Raw genomic sequence first — 23813 nt, forward strand, 5'->3', positions numbered from 1 at the left:
AAAGGTGTCTCATCTTCCCCCACCCACTATATAATGTTGTATACCTTATATCCGCATTAAGATAGCCAGTAGAATTTACTTTAATCCGCTGTTTCCTTTTCATGAAGACCCGTAATTATTATACACAAGATCATGACAACTAATTTAGGACTTAACCCATTGAACCTGGTTTAAGTGAGAGCTATCTCTTCCCCGATCCCTCCGTATTGCTGTGGCGTAAGCTCATCACGCCCAGTTCTTATCTGCGCGATATGAACATGAGATAACTTGGCCCGATTTGCACTGAGTATTGTTGCGCAATAAGCGACAGTTATCCCGGGAAGTAGGCAAGCTCGCATCCGGGATTTGGGGAGAGAAGAAAAAGGTTATGGAAGCTTATATTGTATAAATGTTGCACTGCAAATTCAATGTATGCTAGGAATCGCAGTGTCAGGTCCCAAATGCAAAACCAGTCCAGCCGCCATTTTTATTTCGCATGCTGGTCTCACGCGTTGGTATCAAAATATCTTTTTAAAAAATAGCGAATTATCTTGAAAAAGCCAGGAAGTTATGTCATAGGATCTAACTTTAGCAATGTTTCCTTTTTTAGAACAAAATATATTAGGCAACTGTTCATTTATATTTAAAACGAGTTTCGGCCCTACTGCTTGTGACGTAATTGTGACGTCATATTAGCATCACGTGATAGCTTCCTACGTCGACCCTGGAACATTTGTTCGCTATGACAAATATGGAAGACGATGACGCAAATGGGGAAGGTGAGACGAGTTGTTTTGTTTGCTGGTTAATATAGTGGGTGGGGGAAGATGGGACACTATAGCACGTAATATCCAAATATCCTGATCATGTTTTAAACAATTAACAACGGTTTATTGGAGTCGTGAGGATACGGTTTTATAAATATTTGAATTTTCTTTGTTTGCTACTAAATGTGACGAGAAAATAGGATGATAGAATGTCCGATCTCTCCCATCCTCTTATAATATAGCTACAAATCTAAAGTTTAACTGTGTTGAGAATTTACAAAAAAAAAACTCTAAACATGGATTAACAATTTAGCAACAAAATATGTATTTTTGGTCAGTTATAACATATTCGACAATACATGTCCCCCCCTATGTTCATAAAACACGGATTTCTGGTCAGTTTCAATACAAACATGACAGTCCACATATGTATAATGCAATTTTCATCTCAAATGTTTCAGTTTAAAAACTGAAACTAACGTTAGTTTTTGTCATAGCAATAATGTTTTTTTGGCTTTATGAAGTTTTCCTTTTTTTTAAATCGAAAACGTTTAAAAATGAAAGCAATCTAGCCCTCTTTATACAGGCTAACATGTTTGTATTAAATGCACCTCGCCTACAAATCTACAAAATGTTTATTTCTAGTTTAAATAATTCCAACTATGTTTGTTATATTTGTATGTGTTTATTTATTTTTTTATATAAAGATATCTTTTTTAGTACAATTTTTTGTTGATTTATGTATAAAAAAACACACCGTACGCCAATATTACAATCGACAATTTAAAAACTGCCCTAAACGTTCTTGGATGTAAATTAGTTTATAATTTACGAAATTTTATAAGGAAGTCGTGTACATAAATTTCCTATACCATATTAGGCAATCCATGTCTAATCTGCAACAACGCCTAATGCGGTTAATTAGCAAAAATTGCTTGTCATCGTAAAGTTTGGTTGTTAATTCTGGCGTATAACTCGTTTTTAGCTTATTTACATATACCCATCGATTGAGAAGTGTTAAACAGAGAAAATACACACCCGATTTTAATGCCGTCATTAACCGTCACGTTTATCACGCAAATGATTGCGTGCGATTGAAAATTACACCACCCAGAATGGCTCGCGACATTGCGATGGATATATTGTGTGCGTGTGTTACGTCATAATGCCGTGGGGTGCGTCATCTACAGTTGCAGTGACGTAATATCGGTTACGACTTTTAAATTATTGAACCGGGTGAATTAGATTTGTATGAAGGCATTGAAAGGCGAGGATCTGCTTGTTAAACTAAGGGAAGGCGAACTATGTTATTAACTTTCTCAACCTCTACGGTGGCAGCGAAATAGTTGATCGAACATAACAGTAAATTTGGTTGAGCGGCAATGATGGTTCAAAATGCAGCTCGCTCGTTGGCGGTGCCTTTTGTTCTGAAGCTGGTCCAATATTGGGCCGTAAAATGTTCTCGCCTTTTTATGTATTAGCTATATGCTTAGCAAATAGAACAGCAGCATTCGGCTACCTGTGGAACGCGGTAGGACTGTGAGAAAACTATGTGTTGGGCCGGGGAGCCTGGAAACCAGCGTAGACCTGGTTGGTACGGACACTCCTGCTGTACTGGCGCCTCTGTTCGTCACTTTAATTGCGTAGATCGTACTTGCAGACGATATGTGGTTTTCCATGACAAAACAGACACTAGATTTACGAGCAAGTCATCACCCATTCGGCTTACTAGAAAGCGAGCTTGCCGATCGTTGCTTGTTCGAAGTCGAAACCATGAATTAGAAAACTCGTATTTACGCGAAAAGTCGACCCTTCTCATTACCACACGCGGTCGTGTAAAAACAGGTCGGGCCCGAGCCGAAAATCTTGCGGTTCCTTCGTTTCGTTCTTAATCGCAATCTAACATGACATTCCGCACCACGGATCGTGGCCATGATCGCAGGTGCCAGAATCAAACTCGCCTATCTCGAGTCATTTCCTCGGGTTATATGCCAGCCACTCAATTGTAGGTTGTTGGCCGTTCACTTTGCCTGAATCGGCTGAATTCCACCGTTTTCGCCTCATTTTCAACGCATGGTATGTTCACCACCTGGATATTTTCCTAGAAACTTGTTGACGGTTTGACTGTCGGCATCATCAAGGATTCGCCTTTGTCTTGTATTTGTAAACACATGGTGGTTCAGTGACCTTTCGAACTTGGCCCAGCGCGGCTTGTACTTCTTAATGTCCGTCCTCAGGGATTTTTACGGCGACCGGCGTGTTTAGGCTTTCGCCGCTATTAGCGCGTGTGATTTAATAACGCTTAACAAACTACTATACACTTGAATGCTATTACCGGCAATTTGGGAAATGTTATACTTTACTGCCGGTTTCATACGTGGGAATTGTAGCGATAATGATTCTTGTCTTTAACAACGTAATGAAACCACCAACCATGACTAACCGAACATATTTTCGCAGATTCTCGTGTAACTATAGCAACACCAAGTTCAAGTGTCGGGCACGGGGATTTCAGCCACTGCGGCGGGCTTCCTGGCGATCTAGGTCCCGCAGAAATGAAGAAAGAGCCCCCGGTCTTATGCGCCGGTTGCAGGCAGCCCATATACGATAAATACTACATGTGGGTGGACCAGCGCTCATGGCACGAGGAGTGTGTACAGTGCAGTGTATGCAGGCGACCTCTCGTCGAATCGTGCTTCACAAAAGACTGCAAGCTGTATTGCCAGCAAGACTACAAACAGTGAGTGTGAATTATTTATTTTCACGTTGCTATATGTGACTTGATACTGTCCATATTTTACAAAACCATATAATTACTTAATTATTGCACCGCCATATATAAGCGCAAAATATCGTGGAAAACACAGCAATAGTTGGTAGGCGGGTTAACTGTCGAGTAATATTAAGGTCTCGATTTACATTGCGACCGTGGCTCCGTCTGTGAAGATTCGTGTCACGCGGTAGGAACAGTTCCAAAGTTATAGATAGTCGCTCGAGCGTGAAGCGAACAATGGTCTTCCATTATAACGGCGTGGGTGGCGCGGAGTTGCAATTGTGACCTCACAGAGAGGATTATGGCGGAATTATCGCATCTGTGACGCGTGCGAATACGTTGGGATAGGATCGTACATTAATGTTACAATCCTATGTAATACACAATTGCTTAACCATATGTATGTATCAATACAAATATGACAGCAAATATGAAAACGCATCATACGTATGGGCTTTCATGTTTGAATTGAAACTGCCCAGAAATCCGTGTTTTATTCACATATGTAAATGTTGTATTCTATTTGTGTTGTATAACGTCTGCAACGCAGACATAACGACGCACGCCTAATAGAAATGTCTACCTGCTAACAGTCGCGTCATGATGCGGGCTGCCGAAAGCGCTTCTTAATTGATTTTGAATGGACCGAATATCAGGGTTTCTCCGAAGCGATGTCTTCATGGTTCTAGACAACGTGGGAAACACGCTGCGGAACGCTTCCAGATAAACGGACGTAACCTCTCCGACTGTTACAAATTAGGGGACGGGATTTCACGACAACAACAAATTGATCAGCACACACGTTGTGCTCTGCCAAGTAACTCGTGTAGAACTGCACGGTATATGTTTCATAAAGGCGTTAAAAGAAAGTAGCATCCCGATTGCTGCACCAGCGTGACTATACATCGTGATATAAGTCAGTCCCATAAACTAGGAATATAATCGATTGACCAGTCTTAGTTCCGGCGACAGTCTGCAATTAGAAAATGACATAACGGCACAAGTTTCCTCGCTTGCGCACGGCTCCGAGCAATGAATGTTATAATTTTAGACTAAAATCATAGCGCATTGAGTGGTGGCATGCATCACGTCGCTGAGGAAACGCAACCCGCAAAGTATAAGATGTTTCAGATATCCGGTAACCGCTGGGTCATCTCTGACGGAACTCTATCTGTTCCGTTGGTACGCAGATAGCATAGAGTGTGGGGAAGCAACACTTTCGCGGATGGATTATTTTCAAGTGGGCGAGGCCGCGAACGGCAACATACCGCGGTCGTTTTCTTTACATTTCAACAAAATACAAAAAATCTCGAATTGTGATGCGCTAATGACCCTACTATTGTCATAACAGCATTTTGCTTTGAAACAAAAGTCACCGTGACTTAAAAAACCCGGCACTCTATGCTTGCCATGATAACTTGCACGCCGCGATTCCACCTTCCCACGTTAATGCTTAACCACGGCACAGCTTGTCGTTAGCGGTCTATACACGCTGACTACCGAAACAATTAAGCAGGTTAACTTCGGCGATACAACAGGCGTGTACAAACAAAAGGATTTTAAAGCAGTAAATCTATAATCGATATTTATTACCACGTTTTTCGAAGAACCTACTCGCAGTCTTTATCGCGTATTCTTATGTACACAAACTGTCTGTATGTTACCAGCGGCAAAGGTCTTGATTGCGCATACAAAACGCTGCTTTCAGAGCTGTAGGTAATGTTTTTAATCCTAAAGTTGGCAAGTCCCGTTTCGAAAGCGAGACTCCAAGGTTCGAGGTCACTTATCAAACTTCAAAGCGACCTCACCGGGGCTATGGCGAAGACACGAGACCACCCCTTATGTTTAAGATCATTTACCTTTTTAAGCGGTGCTTTATAATCAAGACTGAATCTGGTCCACAGTAACACGATACCCTACATCCCTATACTTGATCGGGAATACGGTTAGGATATTTGCCACTGAAATACCGCCCTAATTCCCACGTGTAAGGTCCTCGCAAAATATGACTTAATATCTAAACTCTTTTGATACTGTATAATTCAGTACTAGGTTAACAGCTAGCTTCAGGCGTATTTGCATTAAAACACAAACCAGCAAAGCTATATCACTGCGGCTAAAGGAGTAATACAACAGCTTAAGCAGAATTCTATATCTTTCTATTACTCCTATATACCGCACTTCTGTTTACAAATTTACGCATATATGTTATCTGATCCAAATACACACACAAATGTGACATACACCTCATAACCGCTGTTAACGCAACGGGTTGAAACGAGGTTATACCAGTTTGGTAAGAATAGATGTCGACGAAAAGTATGTTTATTGTTTCGACTGTAGGATTAGTGTAAATCGTATACCTTATCCATGTGGTGTTAATTTAAACCTCGCCCAAAGTCGCATTGCAAGGCATGGTTTGGCGGGACAACTTTTTTGCCAAGGACTGTCGTTTTTTCGCTACATATGCTGTCTTTTCTATAATGGTAATGGAATAATGGAATATACATACGTTGTTTATATATAGTAGGGTTAGATCAAAGTTAGTATACACCGTTGGGTTAGTTAAGATGGTTCACGTTGTCATTCTTTTCCAACGTCCCATTTAATGTATAGTAAAGTGGGGGAAGATGGGACACCTTTTTATTTTATTTTATTTTATTGTCCTTTTTAAAGTAAATAACAAAGAATATTTACAGAATTGTATAACTGTATCCTCACAACTTAAAAGTGTTGTTAATTGTTGAAAACACAATTGATAAGAAAAATATAGGACTTAGGTGCTAACGGAATTTCATCTCACTCCACAGTACTATATACGGTTGGTTTTGTTATTGTATGTTGGCAGTCGAACGTTTTTGAAGCTAGTTGTCGGGATTATCGTTAGATGGATTGCCCGAAACCTCAGCGGTCGGATTATTGTAAAGATCTATTTGGGGGCTTAGATGTTCGTTAAACCATTTCTCTGGATAGTAAAGGACCACACCACGCGCTAAAAGCACCGACTTCGCTCGGACTGTACGGCAGGCCAAACCGCGCCGGCCAGGCCGATTCTCTCACTTAGTTCTCCCGGCGGACAAACTAGTGCCAAGCGTGTCATTAACTGTGTTGGCTCAAATGTAGTTATCGCGTTTACAAGCCTATGACCCTCGATTCGTTTGGTCGGTACAACTAAAGTAATACTTACCCGAACTTCGGCTCGTCCCCGGTAACTTTATACTGGCGAAATGACGTAATGTCTATGTGGGCGCGCACTTGGGATCGCCTGTGTTCGCTACACGTGTCAAACCAGACACAACTGCTTCCGTCCCGCCCGTACTGGATCGCTTCCAAATAAAATAAAGTCCACCCGAAGTAAAATGCCGTAACGTCCGACACGAAATGTATGTCTCCATCCCTTACATCGCAATAAAACTAATCTTTAATAGTACTGTGGGGTAAGATGGGACACTTTTAGCGTAATATTCAAATATCCTGATCGTGTTTTAAACAATTAACAACGGTCTATGGAAGTTGTGAGGATGTGGTTTTATAATTCTTTGAATATTCTTTCTTACTACCAAATGGGACGAAAAAATAGAATGAAAAATTGTCCTATCTTTTCCCAGCACCCTATATACTATATCGTTTGGCACATATAATTTATAAAGCGTTTGTAGCTTATTTCGCCAAGCCGCATAGCAGGACCGTATATAGTAACCATTTATCAAATTTACGAAACAGCATCATATCATTTTACACATCAACAGTAGGAAACAGCTATATCGTTAACCTAATCACCAGTTCCACATTGTGTATTTAGTTCCTTCGTTGAACTGAGACGCATTATTTCGCTTGACGAGCTGGCAGCTCGTTCGCAATATCGCCTAAGCAGCATGACAGATTCATGTTTGCGTTTATGTTGCTGTCTTTTCAGGAATTGTAAAACCTCATATTGGCATGGTTGTATACAAACGTTGCGAGGTCGCACGTAATAACAAACCCTGGACCGCAGCCTGGTCCGATAATTTGACTTGTACAGTGCGAGGATGGAGCTGGAAAACTTGGCCCTTCCAAGCGAATAAGTATCGACTTGCGCCGACTTAATTGCCAGTTTATTTTCTGCGATTTTTCGCCACCATTATATTGCGTTCAGCTGTCATATTTTCGCCGAACACGGGCACAATCGTCGCCAATTTAGCTGGGCGCAGACGCCTAAGTGTGGCTTGCCGCATTATTTATTAATGCGCCTTACTGAGGTCCGCAACCCCGTAGTTTGCGACTTTCAAGAAGCGACAACTTCGCACCCGCTTGGAGATCGTTCGATGCTTGCGCGATTAACCGAGTTAGCACTCAGTGACGCAATAATGTCGGATTATCAAAGTTCGCGTCGTAATTATCACAGAAGGATCGAATCGAAACCGTGTTAGCGTCGATCTCATAAAATATTCACCGGTCAGATTTCGATTTCGGATAAAATTAAGTTTATTGTTGACTAACACATCTCTACGTGCCTTGACCTCTAACCTGCCGCTAGGACTTCCGGTGCTATTATAAACCATATGGTTCGTTCCAAAAGTAGCACTTAATACAGCTATCGTGACGCATGTCTTCCCGCAATTGAATAGCTCGTCCGTCAACAAATCTTTTCGTTGTCGCCCTGTGTCACGGGCGTAACTTCCATGTTGTCACGCTCTGCAAGTTTGCGACCAACTTGGAGGTTGGACGTACTTGGTTTCCAGATTTCCAAAGTCAGTTAAAAATACAAAAAAAATGCGACAAGCCTGAACTATCCGTTTTATTGGCATGCTGTGTAATTCAATTCAGTCAAGACTTATATAAGACATAGGAGGATGGGGGAGAGATGGGACACCTTTAGCACTTAACATTTAAATATCCTGATCGTGTTTTAAACAATTAACAACGGTCTATGGAAGTTGTCAGCATACGTTGTTATAATTCTTTAAATGTTCTTTATTTACGACTAAATGGGACGAAAAAATAGAATGAAAAGGTGTTCCATCTTCTCCCACCCTACTATATATGGCATACAAAAAATCTAATTTGTCAATGAATTAATACTAGTTAGATGAATTAATATACTGACGTAATAAATTTTGTAACTTTGTATAAAGACAAACAACAATCAAGTATCAAAACTTTGTGGTAGAGATTGATGCTGAGGTGTGAAACAAGGAATCTGTATTATCACGGTTGTCGTTGCCCTCGCACGTGGGGATAAATAAGCTACCATAATTCATTCAATCATTTATGTCATGGTATTGAGACTACGTAAATTAACATGTCCACTTTTGTTCGGTTTCCAAACACGGTCAATTTGGGATTTTTCGATCGTGTGAATTCTCAAAAAGGTCGTTCTTGGAAAACGTGTGGTCACACAGTTAGCATCCGGACGGGAGTTGTTGGTTTATGAGAAGCAAAGTTGCCTTTCTCATTCAATGTACATGGTGTACTTCCTGATATAGCTTTGTTTACGATAACTTGGACTTAGATCCGCGCTTCCCAAACGTGTTTATATGTTTATACATAACATCATTTTATTGGTAAAGTAGTACACACTTTACGTTGAAACTAATGCTTTGGTTTTGCTAGTTATATAGTAGGGTGGGGGAAGATGGGCCACCTTTAGCATATAATATCCAAATATCCTGGTGGTGTTTTAAACAATTAACAAGGGTTTATGGGAGTCTTGACGGTATGTTTTTGTAATTCTTTGAATGTTCTTTGTTTACTACCAAAGGGGACCAGAAATCGAATAAAAAGATGTCCCATCTCCCCCCACCCTACTATATCAAACTTCGTGTTAGATAATTGTAACCATTTGCGGGTTGTCCCTAAGCTGTAAATAATGGTTTATTATTTCTAAGAATTGCAATCGGCCTAGCCCTTGTGGTTTTTGGCAGTTGATAGCCACAAGATATATTGATGTGTTATCTGTAAAATCGTGAGGGAACTCACGAGTTAAATCGGTCCGGCGGATGTTTCACCCGGGAAAAATTGCAATCTCTCCCGCGTCAGTTTGCTATGCGGAAGTAGCGACAATGGAATGATCTTTACGACTTTTCGATGTGACAGCTGGCGAGACGACGCTGAATTAGCGCAAGATTTATACGACGTTGAATACGGCGGTCGAATCTGTTCAAATATGTTTTGGTGGTTCTTGGTGAGCCTTGGCGACGAAATGGCACGCGGACGATCGGTAGCGATGAGCGCGCTTTAGTGCGGTTAATTTGGCACCTTTACTTGTTTAGGAAGGACGCATAGGTACACGCGGATCATACATATTTCATGACCATGATCTCAGACACACCAAAGCGAAAGAACTCTTCGTGATAACCATCATCAACGGAAAACACCCCATTCGTAAACCCGACCCAGAAACCCGAGACCCGGCAGCAGACACGCTGTCTGTAGCTCGGTGGTTGACCAAACATTACATGAAAGTCAATTGTGACTAATGTTCTCTAGTTTATGTGGCGCATGACACCAAGAGCGCTCAGAAACTGCCGCACCGACAGTAGAGTTGCTGCGGTAAAGATATGCTTTGATGTAGGCTACCTACCCGCCCAGCCACCCGGGGTTGGCTACTGTTTGACAGCAAATATTTGCTAGGGCATCAACTCTACGCGTCGCTTTATACGCGTGTAAACAACCGTATATATGTCGGCCTCGTTGCGGGTAGCAGAGGACAGAGAATCCCCGTCAGATTCTTCCCTCGCTTTCATATTTCGGCATTACAAATATATATGATGTTGCAGGACATATATACTGTTGCTATAGGCATATTATGATTGTTGTGCAAAAAAAGCCCTTCTGGTAGTTATTTGAGTACCGAAAATCCTGTACAGTGTACAGCAACATCGGTACGCAAATAAATGCAAAAATATGTTTTTTTTTCACAAAATAAGTTGCAGTTCTTACCAAACAAACAGCAATCACAATTACTGACACGCGGACGATTCGTCAATGTCTAAAATCTCGTCTAAATCATAAGCAAACCGAAATACCGGGACAAGATCTATCCAACTTTATGTTGTGACCCCGCCCAGTACGACGAAGCCCATTGTCACGACACAATCCACACTTTACCCGCATACTAGAACAACCAAGGGCATATTTTATTTTATGACATCACAAAATGAACAAATAACTTGATTTAGGGTCGGGGTTAGATCAAAAGCAGCGACATTTGTTTAGCGCTCTTTGTTAACTTCCAAGTTACTTATTTACCTCCAAACTATTTGCATTATAACCCGAGTCATAATGCAACGGGACTATGAACATTTGGCTTTAAGTGCGGTTTCAAACGACTATATTAAATGGTAACATCATATGAATGATTGAATGTATGTATATACGAACTCATTTATCCTCGCGTACCGAGGAAATGACAGTCGTTATATAACACAGGTGTTCCGTTTCAAAAACATCGTGCCCGCTTAATATGAGTGTACAACCATAAATGTAACGTTTATTGCGAACCTCAAACAAGGGCTTAACCCTTTTATAATCTAGGCTGAATTTTAAACTAAAAAACGGCGCGATTTTTCGTCGAGTTTCGTAGAAAACCAGCTGGGCGTTTAAACTGTTTGTCCCTGCCGTCGAATCCCGTAAACTTTAACACGCAGCTCTAAGATCTTATCTTGAGTTTGGCCGGCTGCGGTTAGCGCGTGTGTTTACCAACAGCCGACTAATAACAAACACCCATTAGCCTGATACTATCGATGTAAGCTGTAAGCTGTATTTGGTGCGAACTGCAAAGAGTTGTCTGTTACAAGTCATGGCCTACTATTTTAGATGATGTGTGTTAGGTTGGCTATAGTAAGCATAGGTCCGTTAAAATGTATCAGTTTGGCGATTGAAACCTCTACCTTTTGTGACTAAAAGAGATTCGTTTTGGATAGATGTATAAATAAGCGGCTAGTTTATACCCTTTACCTCTAAATTCGCGAGTATACGTTACGCCTATTATAGCTATAGTTCGGGCATGAAGGTCGCAGTGATCCGATATTTGACGATTATCTGACCCTTTGGCTGTCTCCGGCCAAGTGCTATGGTCGGCTAAGCCATTGAAATTGTTGGTTTGTATGTCCCAAAGTATACACTACGTATGCTGTGCTTGTATGGTTGTATTTGAGTACGGCTCGAGTTTATACCAGCGTCATGAAATGTTCTTGTGACCGAACATCTGCCTCATTGTTACGTCACGATATCGGTGCTGGGAGAAATTCTCGCCTACCAACAAGAATCTAATCACAAATTTTGGGCACGCTTTTGTAACAACGCTTTAGAGGCATATACACATTTCGTTGACCACAAAAATGTAAGAATCTCACCAACATATAGCAGCGTCTTGTGTATCACGGTTGGAGAAAATTAAAAACTTGCCACCGGCCGCGATTCAAGGCATAACAAGTTGCATGAATACTAGCAGTGTATGAATGAACACACAACCTAATTGTCTGTACATTATCCGACTCGTATAGTTTTTTTTTAACTCTTTTGTATGCTTTACCCTTTTAACAAAAATGCTTATCAGATTATTTTTTCTGTTCCGACCACTGATTGGATTTTGATTGGTAGCTTATTTACCCTCTAAATACAAGGAATTTACCCCCAGTGGTAAATTTACTCCAGTTTAAGAAACGCTGGACTAGTAGGACACAGTAAGCTTGTAAGTAATAACTAAATATAGTCGTTTCAGCCAAATAACTTTATACCAAAGGCGTCATTCAATCGGTATTTTGTTGGGAGTGAATTTTGAGCTTTTCATTGTACTCATTCCGTTGTAACAGTATCACGTAAAAAGAACGCTGACTGTTCTATTGGTCACAGAGACCTAGTATTTATACGAATATAGGGCGGTTAATGGAAATTTAAATAAAAAAATTAGAAGCAGAATTAAGTGCTATAAAAATACGTAACTGACCGAATTCAAGTCTATAAATATTCTATGAGATATATGTTTCGCCTAAAATAGCTTCATCAGTCTTTTAATAATAAAGCCAAATTACGAATTGTTTGTTAGTTTCTTAGAGCGAACTTCCGATATTTACTGATTACAAGATTAGCTTGGGCCTCATGTACTTTTATATTTAAAGGTATTAGCTGGCGAAATCGCGCTACGACATATGCATTATGCATACCGTGCATGTTCACAGTTACTTTTAAACTGTGTCCGCTCAAATTTGACTTGCATTATTAATATGGGCTGGTCGAAATAAAAACGCGGCCATTATGAATATTGTACCGCTACTGAGTCGCCTCTGTAATGTAATCGCTGCTTTAGGACACGGAGGAAACGCCACTGTACACGCGGCCAACACATAAACATAGGCCTGGTCTAAATAATGCATTTCTATTACGCTAAAAGTACCGGTAATGACGTACGGGCATTGCTCCAAGCCGAATAGCAATTTTTAACCCACAAAAGCGCTCTTTGTGTCAAGTTCTGATCGAAAAGCAGTGACTCGAAAATTGCAGCTCTAAATTTGACTGTCGTGCTATAATGTCTCGAACCAACCTTATTCATTTTTTTCGGTTCAAGTCAAAAATGGCAAAGTATTAACAAAAGTTTTTAAATCATCGAGATCTGCGGTTGTACGAAGTTTTTAATGACATGCCTTCAATTTTGTGGTTAATATACTAACTGTTATTTCGTTAAGAGAATCTACCAACTTCTTAAGCACTAGATAGATCAGAGCCACATCACGTGATCTATTACAGTTACCATCAATTTTGTCTGCGGTTTTAGCCCTTTAAATGCCATTTCGTCATCCAAATCGCGATTATGATTGTAAAAGGACAGAATATAGTAATAGATTTCATAACCCGCATTATAATGAGCTGATACATCACGCTCGCCGGGTGTATTTGCAAGAAGCGTGCGTGTTTTATCATTTTTAATATTTTTCACTTACTTTGATTTCGGTTTCAAATAATGAACAGTGGTTAAAATAAAAACTAAGATACAGCGACAAAATTGTTAAAATATTTTACCGAAGGTAACCATTTTCTCCACAAAACATTCGTTATTTCACTTAGCCACAAACACTCACGTACTCGAGCTCTTGTATAGCCAGTGGTAACGCTGTTTGGTAAACTACCTGTCTCCCAGAGGGAGGACAGCCATTTAAACAGCTCGGTTACACTGCGTACCAGCCACTTACCACTTACCGTCGAAACCAGTAACATTTAATTGTACGAGGTCGAGTTTGAATTTAAAGTAGATATACACTTCATACCTCCCTATGTGACAGGCCATCGGCGCAAAATATTTCAGCGTGCTGTTTAGAACTTCAGAATATAATTATTGCTGGCAGGCGGGCCCCATACTAACGCGCAAAATGGCTTTGCGTTTTTCCGACCTTAAACTGAGAGTTTTATGACGGTATATATTGGGTTGGGGTATAAAGTGGTCCATTGCCCCTTTTTTTCGTCCCATCCGGTAGTAAACTAAAAAAATATTTACAAAACTGTATACCGTATGTTATCCCTACGACTCAAATTATAGAGCGTTGATTTGTTGAAATTACGCTCAGAAAACACGGGATATTATGTGCCATCTGACCCCGACCTACTATATATGCTTAAAGTTAAATGCGTGTGTTAAAAGTGTGCTCGAGTTCAGGTTGATTTCTGTTTTGCTTATATCTTCCCAGGCAGCTATTAGCCGCCATGTATTCCGAATATGTGACCGCTAAATGCCGGTGAGTCACAGGTGCTCTGGTCGCGTTAGCACGAAACACTTGTTCTAATACCCACCTTGTCCCAGAGGCAGGCAGGTCGCGCAGCCCACGGACGCTGGGCGAAGCGCCTAATTACGGAAGGCGTCTTGATATGGTCAACGTGTTTAAGATAAGTGAACGATCAAGCAACGTATAATTGTCGCTGTGATTATGTCAAAAGCGTGATGTGTTTAGAGAGTTTTAGTCCACTATATGAGCGCCCAAGTGAGGATTGCTACCTTCCTGTCTCGAGTAGTTGCCTCAGTATTTTCAAGCAGGCGAATTATCTCCGATTCGATCACGATCATAGCCTTGATTTGCCACCAACTGCTATTTCCAATCCTTACGCGCGGTACTCGCATTGCAGCCGGAGCAACGGATTTAATTGTGAACAATTTAAACGACAAATTTGCAATCATATCAATACGGTGTAATTTTCGCTCAAGCAATTGCTTTTGATGGAATATGAATAATAACAGTTTATAATGTTGGCGCGCCCACGTCTGGGCTGTGCGTAGCATGAAAGCTATAAACATAAATCTACATTTCGTTCACAGACGTTTATTTACGATTTACAGAAATATAAAAATGAACAATCACACTCAAAGTTACATATACGTGGTAGCTCGTTGGCATCACGTTTTTGCTAAACTGAACAGCCGTGTTATAATGACTGTCCTTGTATTCTGAGAATGACTTATACCCTTTTTGCATGGTAAAAAGTTAATGCGCATAACGATCCGCATTAACACGTCATATGATAACTCGCTCAATTTACCGCGTTAATTTGCATGGTCATTGGTTTATGCGCGTATCAACATTGAGTTAGCTTATTTTAGCGCAATATTGTTAAATCTAGTTTATAAAATAGGTTTTGATGCTTTATGGGGCTATTACCAGCTAAAAACTGTAAAAATAATACCCGAAAAAGATTAGGCTCTTAAAAGTGAAACTGTACTTTCACCTTACTTTTCTTTACTCGCATAATGCGAGTAACAACCAACCTCCTACAGCAGGTAACACGCTTATGACGTTATGCGTGTTAACTTTGTTTTTGCGAGTAAATATGCGAGTACTTACGCGCATAAAAGTGACCATGCAAAAAGGGTATTAGTTGCATTGATTCAGCTATAGAGACGTGTGAAATCGTATTATACCCGTTTGCATACAACTGTAACCAGCTTTGAACAAGCTCGTATTAAGCATGTGGTTACAGCAACGATGGCTGGTTGTATTAGGAAGCAGTGGTTTAGGTGGCTGATTTATAGTAACATGATCTTATATCAACTGTAATGTTTAACACGATACAGTTCAGAAATAACATAAGAAACGTTTCTATATGTTGGCTAACATTTACATAATGTACCTGGAATTCAAGTGGCATCCAGCTTTGTGCTTGTGTTATATATCGCTAAATGTGGTTATGTGGTCTTGTGCGGTAACCAACTAACAGCTTGAACCGAAATTTTTGACCACAGGTCATGGCCGGGAATTTACACCATGATTGTGCATGCTTTGTATACGAGTGGTGTGTTTGTATTCTACATGGGTTACATCCTTGTCGAGGACCTGGGATTTAGCCCACTCCTGTCCTATTGCTCCAACATAATAATGTAACAACACCGCAGAAAAAGTCATGGCAACATGTTTTGTTGGTCTCTCACTAAAGAAGGCGAATTGTTTATTGAACGTGATAAACAACAGTCATGTGGGTACAAAAATGCGATCTTTTCTATTAAATACCACGTGTTGGGTCTGAAAAAGATAATCTACATTCGGCAGTTTAAGAAGCCAAGCTCTTAAGCGGCGAAACATAGACGTCTGCGTGTACAAGTGTCGCAGAAGTGGACTAAAAATTTAATAAATCTAGGCACAGGCACTCGTGATAACACTTCGGGGTACCGACGTATTTTAATCCTTCGCTTCGCCTTGAGATTTCTATGGCGATTGAACACGTGCCAGTCACACTTGAGTGCTCTCAGCATCGCTTACATCATGACTGACAAGTTAATTTATTCCTGACAAAACTAAATGACATCGGCAAGGACACGGTCTTCTGTAAACAAAATAAACAAAGCTAATACCCATTTATAAGACTAAGAACAAAAGCCATATAGTAGTTTAGGGTAAGATGGCCCATGTTTCCATTGTATCGTATAACCCCATTTGATAGTTACCGAAACATATTTACAGAATTGTATATTCGTATCCTCAAAACAGTAAGAGAGAGTTGTTAATTGTTAAAAACATGATTACGAAATATGAATTATGTGCTAACGTTATCCATCTTACCCTTTACAGTAATATATATCACTAAAAACAAAGGTACGGGAAAACAAACTGCTGCATGACGGTCAATGACCTCTGGAGCAATAGGGCTTTGCGTTAGTTTGTCGTGACTTATTTTAACCGCGACACGGGGTGTAACTGACAGGTTTACGCTCCCGCTGTGTCACTGCTGCGAACTTGTGACATCCGTGTGTTTAGTTTTCGTGTCGTATCTAGGCGACGATTGAAACCAAGCAGACTACTTACGACGGCAGATGTGCGGATACTTTGCTCGTCGTGACATTATTGGCAAAAACTGGGAGCCACTGGTTTGACATTTTCGACGCCCGTGTTTGAGCATGCTTACTGCCCCTTGTTATAAACTTGTGCCCTCAATGTTGCTGGTGCCAGTAGCCTTTGCTTGCCCTCGACATTTGCGTAACCCCTTAATATATACGTCATGTTTATAAAGGGGAATCGGGATTCATAATTTTCCGTACGCCTGCGGATCCCACGATATGAAATAAGATCACGTAGCCTTCTATATATGGGGGCGGGCCAGTGACAGCTGTGTTTGTCCCTGCCGATTGTAACCATAGCTTGTTTGGCTGCCGTGTTTGCCGTTCTTAAAACCCAGTCACTTAAAAGCTTTCGCCGAAATAAATGCACGTTAACTGTTAGCGCAGTTGGATTTAGGACGTGCCTGTTACAATGTGTCGCGATCTTTTAAGGTACCTATACGGACTATTAAACCACTGATTTAAGCCCTGTAAATACACCCGACATTTCAACACAAAACCCCCATATTTAGTTTTACTCACAAATAAACCGGTTGCCGTGTTATAAGTACTTTGTAGTTAGTAGCTATTGTAAAGTATAATGCTGTAGAAATTCTCCTAATTCCTAATCAGCACAGTATATGTATTATCTCAATTAATACCACTTGCTTTGGGAATACCAGTTGTCTGACCGAGTTTTGAACCTTGGTTGACCTTTGGTTCACCAAGGTCACAATTAACAAGCAATTCCGGTTAACATTAATATAACTCGTCAATCAGCAGTTATAGTGTGGCGAAAAGGGCAGCATGCGATTCGAGCCTATATGTGGCGTACGCGGTAAAGACAAGTTAATCACAGTTATAGTTTTGTTTCGCGGTGCATGTGGCCTATCTTGCATTCTATTTAAATTCGGAAGCGTGCCCCGGTGGCAACAACCAAAACTAAATCTAAGATTCCTTCAGTGTTACGCCTAGAAAATCTGCACGTTGGATCCGGCTGCGGTCTTTCAGGGGCGCGGGGCGGAAAAAAGTTGTTGTGGCACGAATTTTATTAATTTTTCGGCCCGATCGAAAGAACCAACGGTGTTCGGCGGGAACTAGGTGGGTGGTGGGGGTTGCGGGCCGTTCGGAAGTTATTTGGGGCCCGCGCCTGACCGGGGCTCGTGAATCAAACTAAAGGGCGGAACGATATTTCCAGGGGCGGAACGATATTTCCATCCGACACAGATCCCGTTTGTGACGATGCAGCTCGTGTGGAAAGAAACATCCGTTTCAAACAGCAACCGCGTAAATTCTTGCTGAAGATTCAAACTAAACCGGGGCGGATACGGTAGCAGCGATTGCTCACGCGGCAGCGGTGCCCGTTTTCCGCTTATTTAACAGCCACTGAGCTGGATCGTGGGCGTATGATAACGGTTTGGCCAACTTCAAATTCACTGTAGAGTCGACATCTATAGATTGTAAGATTTGCGGGTAAAAGTTCCAAATGGTCGACAGAATAGTAACTAAAAAAATATTTTAAGAAACCGAATTAATTTTACGCTTTAAAAGTTCCTTGTTTTTTAAGGGCGTCAGCCATTTTGTTTTTGAACTCTCGACGGTTGCCCCTCTTATTGTAAAGTCGGCTTTATCGTCGCGTGCCCGTGTTTGTGTTACATCATCCAAAGAGCGGAAATTCAAAATGTTTGATGGAAAATAAGTACCCATTATCGGCGCCACTTTATCGAGAGGCACGCTGTAATTTATCGTCAATAAGAAGCGGCCAGGCGTGCTACTGAAACTACCGGGCGTAGGTAGAACCTCCAACCAGATAGTTGGACTCTAATACCCAGTCGATCCTCAAAGTGGGTTAAGGCACCAGCAGCTATTAACGGATTAGTGCAAATGCCTACGGCACGTGGCGTGGATCAGAACAGAATGCCTGCGTTTAGCCGGGTGGAAACAGCCCTGATTTCTTCGTTGTATTGTTAATTATGACAGGAGAATCTCCCGCTGACTGACGCGCTTTGTTTTACGATTAAGAGCTTTTGCTTCTGTCAACAATTCTACGGTTTCCCGGTCGTAGGACCAGAAGCAAGACATAAGCCGCTAATCATCGGCGGTTTCGTTTGTAGTGCGCATCCCTCTGCTGATGTTTACGCCGGCCCTAATGCTTACATAAACAAGGGGTGTAGCACAGGCATTAGTACATGTAGGTACATCTAACATCGAACGTAGTGCGCTGATCTATCACTGTATTGGCCGGCGAGTAATTGAATTAACGAATAGTTGGAAGTTTGTACTAAGACCCCCGCGTTCCTTACAGGTTACAGCGGTGCAGAAGATGCGCTGGGGTTATACCACGTGATGAACTTGTGCGGCGTGTGATTGGTCATCCGTATCACGTGAAATGCTTCTCGTGCGACGTATGCCATCGACAATTACAGGTATGGGTTGCTTGTAATGGTTTATAGTACGCTGGGATGAGATGGGTCATGTTTTCATTCTCTTTTATCGTCTCATTTAATAGTAAACAAATCATGGAGAATTATATAACCACACTGTCACGACTCTAAAAGAGCGTTGTTAGTTGGTAAAACACGATCACGAAATATGGGATTTAGGTGCTAACGTTATCCTATCTTTTCACAGTATACTATGTATACAAAATTGGAATAAAAAGGACAATAGTTCGAGCAATGTAACACTTTAACAAGGGAAGCTTATTAAATATTAACGGCTAGGCTCCTACGGGATTACATGTTCCTCTTTGTGTGCTGATTTCATCTTATGTAAGAAATACCACGTACCCGTATGTAACATACCACACATTCGACCTCCCGTATTCAGAGCTGGCGCCTTTTCGCCTACTTGTCTGCAGTGCCAGACTTATGTCACAGCAAAATGCACAACATGCTAACATATACATGTGCTCCTATGCTTGCCAAACTAATATCCTTGTGTTATGCAGTCGGGGGATCACTACCTTATAGACGAGAGCTACAACCAAATATGTTGCAAAGCCTGCCACGACAGAGACGATGTTATTTTCGAATCCTGCTTCGGTGCCGGTGAAGAAGACTCGGCTTCGGATTCGGGTAAATTTACGTTTGATTCAACAAAAAAAAATTACTTAAGGATCGATATTTCCATTACACGAATATTTTATCTAATATGCCAAAGAGATTTACTGGCAATTTTGTTTTATGATTTTATTGGACATTTTATCTGCCATCTTTTTCCACATAAAATACAAAAAAATACATCGGTTTTATCGCAATACATATGCCTATTAAAACGCTTTAGTTTTTCAGTATAAACATTTTGCAATCGACTAAACATTTGTTGTTTTTAATGATACTTAAGCAATATTCTGTATTGTCCGCAATCAACATTCTATATAACAACGTTGTTATTTGTACAGAAAAAAGCGACGACGATGTCTTCGCCCAACCACCAATGCATATGGCGGGAGGCGCGCACTTTTCACCCTACCATGGTAAGTGGTTGGCAGACTAACTAACGAAGCGCTTTCCGGTCGTTGGCCTTGATGATTTCCCGCCTCGAAAATAAACCTAATTCGCCCTTGTTGCGGCGACGACTAGCGAGTTTATTGCGGCTGTATCGATGATCTCTCTCTCCGTCCCCAGGCCCGCCACACCACATGGGGATAATGCGAAGCAAAAATGGAAGCAAGACCTCGCCCACGATGCAACATGGCTCAGTAACCAGCGATGGCAAGCGATCGAAACGACCGCGTACTATTCTCACTACAGCACAACGACGGAAATTTAAAGCGTCTTTTGAAGTCTCACAAAAGCCATGCCGAAAGGTACGAGTTATAAGTAATATTAAAGCACAAAGATATAATCAAAATACCATTTGAAAATTACAACTTAAAGTAACACGAACACAAGTGGAAATGAGCCCACCTTAACAGCTGTTATAACTTATACTAAATTAACCAAAACATAACATAAATTGTATTTACCTTTTTGAATACGGTGGTGACGATCAAAATAACCAAATCAGCAAAAATAAGGGAATTAGCAACAAAACGACAGTCGTTTAAATACGCTATGGATAAAAACAACTTGAGTAAAAGTGTCAAATAATAGTGTGACTTCTAAACCCCAAAAACAGTAACAATTCAATCATATTAATACAACAGATGTAAAAATGATTTTTTTAACGTTATGTTAGTTTATACTATAAGAAAATAAATCAACTATGTTAAACTATAAGTCTGAAACAAAAACAAAAATTCAAAATGGCGTCCGGCGCGTCCCATTTACTAAGATCACGGTGTATGGAAATGAATTCATTTCTCGTTTTTTTCAGGTGCGCGAAACGCTGGCGTCGGAGACAGGCCTCAGTCCACGAGTCGTACAAGTATGGTTTCAAAACCAAAGAGCTAAGGTTGGTTTGGTGACGTTTAGCAGCTGTTTTAAATTCCTACTTGCTTAAGAGCGGTTTATGTTTTATAATAACAATGTCACAACATATAGTGTTGTGGGGATAAATGGGACAGCGTTAGCAACTAATTCTCATGTTTCCCAACGTTATTTTAGAGTCGTAAGGATACACCTATATAATTCTGTAACCATTCTTTGTTTACTACCAAAGAAAAGAGGACACAGAATTAAAACATGTCTCATCTTGTCCCACCCTATTGTCAAAGAAAGTATGAGAAAGTTATTTCAATACCTAACAATGTCAGTAACAACGACTTACAGAATAAAGTGTATTGTAATACCCAATATAATATTCTGACATGTTTACTTATTCCTTTACCATTAAGATGAAGAAACTTGCAAGGAGACAAACACAAGGTGATTCTAGCAGCCAAAGTGGGTCACGTAGTGGCGGTAGAGCGCGGAGAAAGAAAACGAACGACTCAGATTCAGACAGTAAGTGTGGGTGTATAGTAAAAATAAACAGTTTACAAAATTTCTAAGCAACGAGTTTGTTTAATGTTTCTGTGTGTTAGAACCTAAATGCACTATGTTTGAGGTAATGGGCCAACTCTGGCATAAATTCCCTTGTTGTTGGGTAACGCGCAAAATCTGGCTTAAATACATGGACCTCACCCATATAGAATAGAATGTCATGTTTGTGTTTTTAGAACCATTGCCAGACTGGAACTAAATACGAGGAATCCTTGATTTTTAGCTAACAACAACTTAAATATTTGATGCACGTCGGTATACTATGCTGATGCCAATGGTGTGATAAAATATTTTTATTTGTGTTTATAGATGAGATTTCTAGTCCTGGGTCATATACATCAATGCCCACACCCCACCACACATCGCTCTACCACGACACCTACCGGTCACCCGGTAGTATACAAACGTCACCTTCAAACGCTGGTGAAGCCAGTAGTTTCTACAACACTTTACCGCCACCTCACGGTAGGTTACTTTGTGTATAAAACGTGATTTATTTTTTAATCTAAAAATAAGTTACATTCATTTAACACCTTATCAAAGTAGGTTTTAAACACCAAATGCTTCAAGTTTAATATTTTTTAAGATTCTTCGGAAATGCAGTACGACGATTACGAGCTTCACCGACTCGAGCAACCCGAATCCTTTATGACGCATGCTGTGACGACACCAAACGTGACGTCACCCATGGAGCTCGAACCACGGTTGCATATAAACATCGGGGAAGCTAATATGGGGGACTACAACAACAACAGCGCAATGGCAAATCCGCCTATGACCATGGAAGGCGAACACCCTCTAATGACATCACCTCGTGACAGTTACCAAAACTTTGCTGGCTCGCAGCCTGTGTCTCACTTTGAAGCACAGATAACTACGACAGACACGAATCCAATAGACAAACTAATGTTCATGCAGAACACGTTTTTTAGAACATAACACAAGTCCCCATAGAGTATAGAGAATTGGTCAACTCTATTAGCAGAGAGCGACGAACCCGACCGGCTATTGAATTATTTAGTCGACGATTGAAAACATCAGTATATTACTTTTTCGAGCATGTTTTCGAAAGAATGTTGTCTCTTTGGGCTCCCGCCACTGTAAGCTGTTTTTTCTCATGAATCTCGTCCAACTTTTGATGCTGCTATAAGCTCACAATGCGTTCGCTAGCCAACGAAGTGAGACCTTACGATATATTGTTTCTGGGGTTAATTTTGCGAATATTTACAGCCATTTTAGAGTATATTTTGGAAGGGTAGCTGCAATTATAATAGAACAAAGATATATACCGCATTTTCCTCAGAAGTGGTGTGTATGCAGAGTATCGGGCAAGTCACCATAAATGCAGTAATGCCTTCAATAATAGCGAACTGTGAGCGTTTTGCCTCTTTCCGCACATAGGTGGCGTATAGATCAATTTGTTCAAACTTACGCCACCTTTGTATTCTTCCATTTGCACAACGTCAAGGTTACGGAAAAGTAGCCACACAAAGTACTCTATCGTATATTAAGGACGATATTTTTTCTATAAAGCCGTGAAACACATTCCACGGTGCAAAAGTGAAAACGTCTTGTTACCACACTGCGCCGTGTAGACACGAATTGTAAATTATTTAATTTCGAAGTATCAATAAATCGAGTTCTAAGTGCAAGCTTGTATTAACTGTTAAGACATCTCTTAACTCTGCCATACGAGTAACTTGATTATCCTCACGTGGCCGGAAAACGGCAGTCGTTATAACATGGGTGTTCTGTTTCATACAACCTATGCCAGCTTACGAGTTACCATGTATGTTACTTCATGGGTGATTAATTACATTCATTCAAGAAATCATTACACAGCCAACTTATCGAATGAACACTAGATACTACTTAACAACCAATACAAGATAAGGTAAGGTGAGAGAAGATGGGACACCTTCAGCACATAACATCAAAAAAACCTCATCGTGTTTTAAACAATTAACAACGGTCCATGTGACTCGTAAGGATACAGTTTTAGAATTCCTCAAATGTTTTTTTGTTAACTATCAAATGGGACTAGAAAACAGAGTGAAAAGGTGTCCATCTTCCCCTATCCTACTATACAACCC

General features: G+C 40.7%; 1 protein-coding gene across 1 annotated transcript; it reads left to right on the forward strand.

Annotated features, from left to right (window-relative positions):
• Positions 1-568: 568 nt before the first annotated feature.
• Positions 569-23372, forward strand: LOC149731150 (uncharacterized). The gene is made up of 10 exons (XM_089884749.1): positions 569-758; positions 3207-3486; positions 19098-19218; positions 19743-19869; positions 20196-20270; positions 20422-20603; positions 21113-21190; positions 21573-21681; positions 22030-22185; positions 22307-23372. The coding sequence occupies exons 1-10, from the start codon at positions 722-724 to the stop codon at positions 22657-22659; spliced, it is 1518 nt and encodes a 505-aa protein (XP_089740875.1). The 5' UTR covers positions 569-721; the 3' UTR covers positions 22660-23372.
• The last annotated feature ends 441 nt before the right edge of the window (positions 23373-23813 follow it).

Source organism: Ciona robusta, chromosome 9, assembly GCF_009617815.1.
Source record: "Ciona robusta chromosome 9, ASM961781v2".
Lineage (NCBI taxonomy): Eukaryota > Metazoa > Chordata > Ascidiacea > Phlebobranchia > Cionidae > Ciona > Ciona robusta.